The sequence below is a fragment of the Rhipicephalus microplus genome, chromosome 6 (genome assembly GCF_043290135.1).
Source record: "Rhipicephalus microplus isolate Deutch F79 chromosome 6, USDA_Rmic, whole genome shotgun sequence".
NCBI lineage: Eukaryota > Metazoa > Arthropoda > Arachnida > Ixodida > Ixodidae > Rhipicephalus > Rhipicephalus microplus.
In genome coordinates this window covers 129349635-129357425 of record NC_134705.1, presented here as the reverse complement: position 1 = coordinate 129357425, position 7791 = coordinate 129349635, and the positions used below count along the sequence as shown (strand labels likewise).

The following is a 7791-nucleotide window of genomic DNA, read 5'->3' as shown; positions in this document are numbered from 1 at the left end:
CGGAGCTAGCGAAACGACCGCGAGCGCATCATGAAGGGCCCAATATACTCCAATGTAGCGTTGACGTGCACGTTTGCTGGGCACAGAGACGCTACGTTAGCAAAACGCGTGCACTCCATAGTCTGACGCCAGGCCCGAGCAGCGTCCGTGGGCGTGGCGCGACGGCAACCGGTGCGAAATGTGACATGCTGCATTTCGCGCCGATTCGTTTCCCCGACAACACCGCGTGTCTCTCTTTTCGTGAAGGAGTGACGCCGCACACGCCGAAGCGCACATGCGTCAAAGCAACGCTGCGCGGCGCGCGCCTGCGAGTATGTGGCAAGACCGGTGCCTCGCATTGCAACGCCGGCGTGACGCGACCAAATGAACGCCGGCGAGCACGCGCACCACGTCACGACGAAATGTATTGGCGCCAACTGACTGTGGGGTGTAGTCATGTTCTCACATGACACGCATCTTATGATTATCATGTTGGCACCAGTCACTTACCTTCGTCATCCGTTGGCGTCACGTAATACCAAATATAGCTTATGTGAAGCTGGCGAAACGCCCGAGAGTGCACCAGGAGTGTGGCATGTATTCATGTTGGTACTTGACAGACATGTCGTGATTATCATGTTTGAATGTGTCATTTACCTATGTCATCCATTCGCGTTGTGTAATACCCAATTTGGTACATGTGAAGCTAGCGAAACGGCCGCGAGCGCATCATGAGCGTAGCATGTAGTCATATTGTTACATGACACGCATCTCATGTTTATCATGTTTGCACCAGTATCATACCTTCGTCATCCATTCACGTCCCGTAATACCAAATTTGGTATAAGCGAAGCTAGCGAAACGCCCACCGGTGCATCATGAGCGTGGCATTTAGTCATGTTACATGACGCGCAACTCATAACTATTATGTTTGCACCAGTCACATACCTTCGTCATCCATCCACGTACCATAGTACCAAAACTAGTATATATGACGCTAGCGAAACGGCCGCGAGCGCATCATAAGCCTGGCATGTAGTCAAGTTGTTACATGACACGCATGTCATGATTTTCATGTTAGGGTCTGTTGCTTGTCTTCTCCATACAATCATGTCATACAATACCAGTTTTGCAACATGCCAAGTGACCAACACCACCGCAGCAGTTGCAGCACCATGACATGTAAATCATGACATTCATGACATGCATATCATGATTTTCATGTTTTGACTAGTCAAATATGTTCTTCATGCAGTCATGTTACGCCATATCAAATCATAAAGTCATACCAAGTTTGGTATCGATAGCTTTATCGAAATGGCCAGGAGAGCTAAAGGTCGTAGGCGGCTAGATAGATAGATAGATAGATAGATAGATAGATAGATAGATAGATAGATAGATAGATAGATAGATAGATAGATAGATAGATAGATAGATAGATAGATAGATAGATGCGCTCAATGTCGCCAAAGTTCGCTAACAAATGCTTCGCATTGAAAATTTACCTCAAAATAATTTAGCTGTTACAAATATTATACATAAATCCAGTATGTATGATCCGCCCGACTCATGGCCGATCCTCCATAGTGGGTAGGTGCCAACGATCCATGAAGCTTCATCATCATAATCATCACTAGCGTGCCACGTCGTGACTGCTGGTTTGAAATGCATCCAATAGGTGACCGGTAATATGGGCATTCACAGGAAACTGTGGGATAAGACGGCTTTCGGTTCGACCCACCACGCTGGTTAGCAGCGACACGCGCACATTTTGTGCCGCTCCGTTGACAAAAAAAAAAAAAACACCTCTCCGTGCAATGTCAGTGCTTTAGAAGTTGTTTTTTTTTTTTGCTTGGCCTGATTGTGACAATGACAATCTACGAAAGCCATGAACAGTAGGGAAACTTTTTATAGCACTAAGATGATCTGCAATGCATTTATGCTGCTCGGGGTACTGTCAGTTTGGCTAGCAGATCAGTCGATACAGAAAACAGTTTACGTTGTATGATACGTTACTGCAGATAAAAAAATCACTGTTTTAAAGATCTCAGGGGATGGGAATGACTGTACCAGTGTGCTAAAAGTTCATTTCGAGATCACCGCTTGGGCCATCATCGTCGGTGGATCGGCATGAAGCGCAGCACTTATTGAGCGACTTGAGATACCTTTTTTTTCTCGCCTTCTGCGCGCTATAAGATGCATTTATTAGTCGAAGCGAGATGCTTATATAAACGCTGATCTTGATTAAGCTGCGCGGCATGGCGGCACATAAACAATACAGTCAGGCTTAGACGGGGCCGAATAATTTAAACCCATCGCTTATTAACGCACTTCTTCCTTTGGGTGCCGTCCTGACGCGCCGTTTGACCAAGATAAACGCAAATGCACTCGTCCAGCGCTTCGTGTAAACTTACTCTTGAGGGAAGTCTTTGACATTTTTGTCGTATATATGGGTGCAATGCCCGGCGCTCATCTCGTATGGCAGGTAGATTTCACCCGCGCGTTCCCATAATATATTTGCTATATAGGCGCGCCTGCTGACAGTTTATTTCTCAATTTAATATTCACAGCAAATTTATACGTAAGCTTTCTTTTAGTGTGGAATACACCTGTATCTGTGATAAAATTCTTTTCGCACACTCTGGATATAGTATTCCGTGTATACTCAAAGGCTAGTTGCCACCGTGGCTCTTTTCACAGCCGCGGCCCACCTCAATTTTCTTTCTTCGTTTTGTGGCAATCGATTCATGCATTTGCCTTTCACGCTCGAGTTGGACCAGCCAACGGCTCAACAACCGACCATGGTTTATCAGGACGAAGATAAACGGACAACCGCGCGCGCTAATCCCCGATAATCTGGGGCTTGCGGCGAAGCAGTTCACCGTCGTCTACTCTTCTCGAACCGGAAACCGGTAGCAGAAGGTGCATCCCACAATCCCTCGCTCTTTTACTGGTCACCTATTCCACGCATGCTTCAGAAAGATATTATTACCAAGGTCTGTGCAATTGTGTCTCAAGAATTCATATTGCTCAATTGTCGAAGCCCGCTGCGTAGCAAATGCGGTACAGTGCACTAAAAGACGCTTAAGTGTTTCGCATGAACCAGAAGCTGCGCACAATGGGCTGTCACCACGCCCTCTACGATGTAACGATTCGCGCAGCAGAACAGAGGCTACTTTGAGTTTATGTAACAGCATGGTCAGGAACACGGGCAGGGAGGGATGCGTTCGCCACGCACTGGTCTGGGTGCTGCTTCAGGAGGCGTCTGTGTATAAGCAGACGGGTGTTGTCAATCGTGCGTGAAATTTTAATAGTCACAATCATCCTGGTTACAGAAAGAGGTCAGGCGATCCACTTCTTCATTGCCCGCAATGCCCACGTGCGAAGGTGCCCATTGTGCAGCTAGGGATACCTCACGTGAGAGTATTGGTGGATTCTGTGATGCTCAAGTTCTCCTCTGTCAGTCTCTTCGTGGGTGAGTCTGCTAAAGACACCAACAGAGTGGGTAAGTTGAAAACCTTCGATGCTGGTAAGTCTTCCTACACGTTTTTGAGGGCGGCATCAAACACTGCTAAAGCTCTGTGGTCAGCGACGATCAAGGGTGCGGTATTTTAAACAATCATTGATACTGCCTGAAGAGCAAAAAAGCTCCATAAGCACTCAGGCCATCACGGGGTACAGATGCGTCCATAAGTACTTTTTGCGTGTTCTTTAAGAATTTCAAATAAGTGTAAGTAGGCAAATTTTTATAGTTTCGAAACGCGCTGGCCGCACATTTCGTCTATTCCTGGAATTCGGAGATGGGTAGGGAAGATGCAATGGCCATGCTTTTGGTGTTGTCAACACTATAGTTTCATTCCCTCCCTTGTGCTTTGCTTATATATACTTAATAAAAGGTTTGTCTCGTCGAAATTGCCAGTAATGTCAGTGAAAAAAGTCGTAGTTTTACCCTTCCGAGAAAGCTGGCGCCGGAACAGCCTGTTAACGATTGCCTTGCCATCTGGGGCTAGGTGCATGTATACGCTCAGCTATATGTTTTACACTCACGTGCCATGCACTGGGCCCGGGTTCAAGAGCCATTGAATCCTCGGCTTTTTTTTTCTGGAAATCTTTGTCTATCGGTTATTTTTTGAGGTCTGTGGGTTACGCCGCCGACGGCAATGGCGAAGATGCTCACTGCAGCTACGCGTGCCCAGGAGCGGTGCTCGAAAATTGTCGAGCGGCTCAATATTAATTTTTCATCCAAAATCTGGTTAACGTTGAATTAAAGTTTTTGAACAGGTTCTCACTTTTAACAATGATTCTATGAAAATTCATTGAAACATGACGGGGCAAATGAGCCCCAGCAGTGTCATTTTTGCTTTGGGAGAACAGACAAAACGTAAGTACAGGCACATGTGTACTGCAGGACTAGGCAGAGACCCTTGGTCCTGCAGTACAGCAATGTATATTTTTTCATTTGCGCATTCTTTCAAATCACAAATATTCTAACTTAGGCTACGTGGCTTAAGGTTCCCGCCAGTTGCAATAAAACTTTTACCAACGTAGTTCACTAATGCACACTTCACTGCTTTTATACGGCATGAGGTACCGCAAGATAGCTGATGTTTGAAGCTCAGTGAAATGTTTGTATTATCTCTTCAAGCCCATCACAGCCAACAGTATGCATTAGTCTCCACTTCAAACAACATGCATTTTAGCATTGAACATGCCTATCTATATCCATTCGCATAATCTACGGAGGTTGCATGCACCTATGAGTAAACGACACCTATTTTGGTTGTTTAAGTTAGCGACACCAATGCAAGTGCAAAATAGTAACACAGTACCATTACTAATAACTCAAGTTCTCCTCTACTTGAAAAAGGCCAAAATATTCACTGCAAATGTCTATTTTCAGCGAGCGATTGGCCAGCTGCATTTCGTAAAACTTTGTCTCTAATGCAATAACGAGAGTACTTACAAGAAAGTCCAAATGTACCCCGCTGTGGTACGGTGCTGTTGCTTTGCCCATACAGTTTTACTGATATCGTGAACTTAAAAGAACAACACTAAATCTCTGGATAGAGCTAAGAAACACGCAGTTTTGAAATTTTATAAACCAAAACCTTCAAGAACATACTTTATTACGGTGAAATTCTTTCATCGCTTGTACAGACTAACAGATTATCTGCATAGCGCTTCAAATGAGAGGTGAACAAAAGAACAAGCTGCATTAAAAATTAGAATGAAATGCTTTACACAATGATAAGACTAGCAATTTCTAGAAATTCTCTAGTGTATGAAAATGTCTTGATGCGGAATATCCACGTCTTTCCACAAGTCCATTACGTTAGAGCCTCGCGTCTTTTCTTCGATCTTTTTCTGCAGTCGCTTGACCTGGTCTTCCGAGAAGTGGTTTCGCCAATCACCTACAACGCCTTTGCGAACAAAATCACCACACATTGGCTTTTCAGTGGCGTCGACCCCGATCGCTACTTTCAACTGTTCGACCCACTTTGGTACTTCTCCACTGAACGCGGTCTGAAGCACATTGAATGACGTTTGCATGGATTCATTTACACATTCTCTCATACTTTTGATGCTTATGTTCGCCAGCACGTTCTCTAACCGACCAGTCTCATCCCGCAGCTTTCGGCCGTACTCTTCCCCGACAAAGTCGGCAATTTTCGAGATCCATGCCCTCACGTCTTTCTTCAGCTGCTCGTAAGTCACAAACAGGACGTTCGCATCGTCTCGGTGTTCATACCACGACAGCAGGTGGTCGAAGTAGTCACCGAAGTCGACCTTCCCTTCCAGGAACATCTCGAAGAACTGATCGAATGTGCCTTCTTGAAAGTTGTATTCGGGCATGTCCCTGGTGTGGTAGAAGAAGGACACGCAGCAGTCAAAGGGGTTTCTCGCCACGTAAATATACTTGGCATCTTTCGAGTAAGGTTGGAACAGAAAGGACATGTGAGTCTTCATCGGCCCGGGTTTCTTCATGTCGTTTATGGATTCTGCTCCTTGTGCTTCGAGGAAAGGCATTTCCATCCAGCTGAGCAGCTGGTTTTTGGGGGGAGAGTGATTGTTTATAATATTGTATACAATGTGTTGCATCCATGTTGTGCCACATTTTGGGTAGCTAACGATGAACAGGTCACCCGGCTGCGCTTTGTATCGGAGTGCCGAACGGACACAGTCTACAGGAAAACTCTTGCTAATGTAAAAACCATCGACTTCGTGATACTGCTGATAGAACCGCTTCTTCCATTCCATGCTTGAGAAGCTTGAGCTGCACACACAAAAAAAAAAAATCTTTTAAATGCGAAACATTTTTTCGCGGACCAAAATATATTTCACCATTTCTATCTATCTATCTATCTATCTATCTATCTATCTATCTATCTATCTATCTATCTATCTATCTATCTATCTATCTATCTATCTATCTATCTATCTATCTGTCTATCTGTCTATCTGTCTGTCTGTCTGTCTGTCTGTCTGTCTGTCTGTCTGTCTCCGTACTCATAATAGAAAATAACAATCACCTAATATGAGAACAAACGTTTTTCTCTTTTGTGTCACTTTACGATACTTCACGAAAATCCATCACGTTATGCTAATTTCAAAGCCAAGGTTTCATTCGCATTGTGCGGCTTCTTGCGCAGTTAATAGTAAATATCCTGTCGTTTAAACATGTGAGATTGAGAGCCTTTCACCATACGACTGCATCGTAGAAGGAGCCCTAAAACAAATTTTCAAAGTAACGATGGGATGAAGTAAAAAAAAAAGTTGTTGTTGGGATAGTTGAGATGATTTCAAAAATTAATTTGAATGCAAACACACGACACGTTTACGCACGCACATTCTAGTGCGTGCGTAAACGTGTCGGCATTAAACACGCACCCAGGCATGTGCGTGTTTAATGCCTGGGTGCGTGTGTGCGTGAAAGTGTTGTGTGTTTGCGCTCAAACAATTTTTTGAAACCACCGAATGAATTTACAAAAAAGATTATTGCCTCCCGAATTCAACGCTGCAAAAATTTTAAGAATCCATGCAGGGGGAGCGGACAAATATTTGTCGCACGCTGCAATCACATTCTCTCTTCTTTGTACACGACGAACGTGCTTGGCCCCGCCGCGGTGGTCTAGTGGCTAAGGTACTCGGCTGCTGACCCGCAAGTCGTGGGTTCAAATCCCAGCTGCGGCGGCTGCATTTCCGATGGAGGCGGAAATGTTGTAGGCCCATGTGCTCAGATTTGGGTGCACGTTAAAGAACCCCAGGTGGTCGAAATTTCTGGAGCCCTCCACTACGGCGTCTCTCATAATCAAATGGTGGTTTTGGGACGTTAAACTCCACAAATCAATCAATCAACGAACGCGCTTGAATCTAAACAGGGAAGGGGGGGGGGGGGGAGTGGCATAGGCAAAGTTAAACGTTACGCGCACCTCATGACCTTGAGCCTTTTCTCTTTTTTCGATTCTTCGAAAACGCGACTATTCAGTGTGATCATGCACGCATGCGTGGACAAATAGTGGCGTTCCACGGCGTTCCCTGTAACGACCGAGCACGCCATGTTCAGATCATCTAATGGCTGATAGATGGCCTTCTACGAGTGATTTTTGAGCTTCCTCCGTCATTACTCGGGAGAAGAGAAAGCACTTTTAAGCCAACTATGATAGCTTATTGTGAAGTCCACGTCAAGTGAAGCACTCTAATATTTGGCCCACGCGTTCTGGAGAGCTTCTACTACCAGTTGGCAGAGTTTTCTGACGATGCTCGAAAAGTGTTGCCAAGCCTCTCAAAAGCCAAGAAACGATGGTCGTATCT

The 7791-nt window shown here is 45.1% G+C and overlaps 1 protein-coding gene across 2 annotated transcripts in view; it reads right to left on the bottom strand.

Annotated features, from left to right (window-relative positions):
* Positions 1 to 5063: 5063 nt before the first annotated feature.
* Positions 5064 to 7791, bottom strand: part of LOC119167382 (sulfotransferase 1C2A-like) — a 29130-nt gene continuing 26402 nt past the window's right edge. For both annotated transcript variants that reach the window (XM_075866551.1, XM_075866552.1), the window contains exon 2: positions 5064 to 6253. In XM_075866551.1, the coding sequence (XP_075722666.1) occupies positions 5254 to 6253 (1000 nt within the window). In that variant the 3' untranslated portion in view covers positions 5064 to 5253. The remainder of the gene's footprint in view (positions 6254 to 7791) is intronic.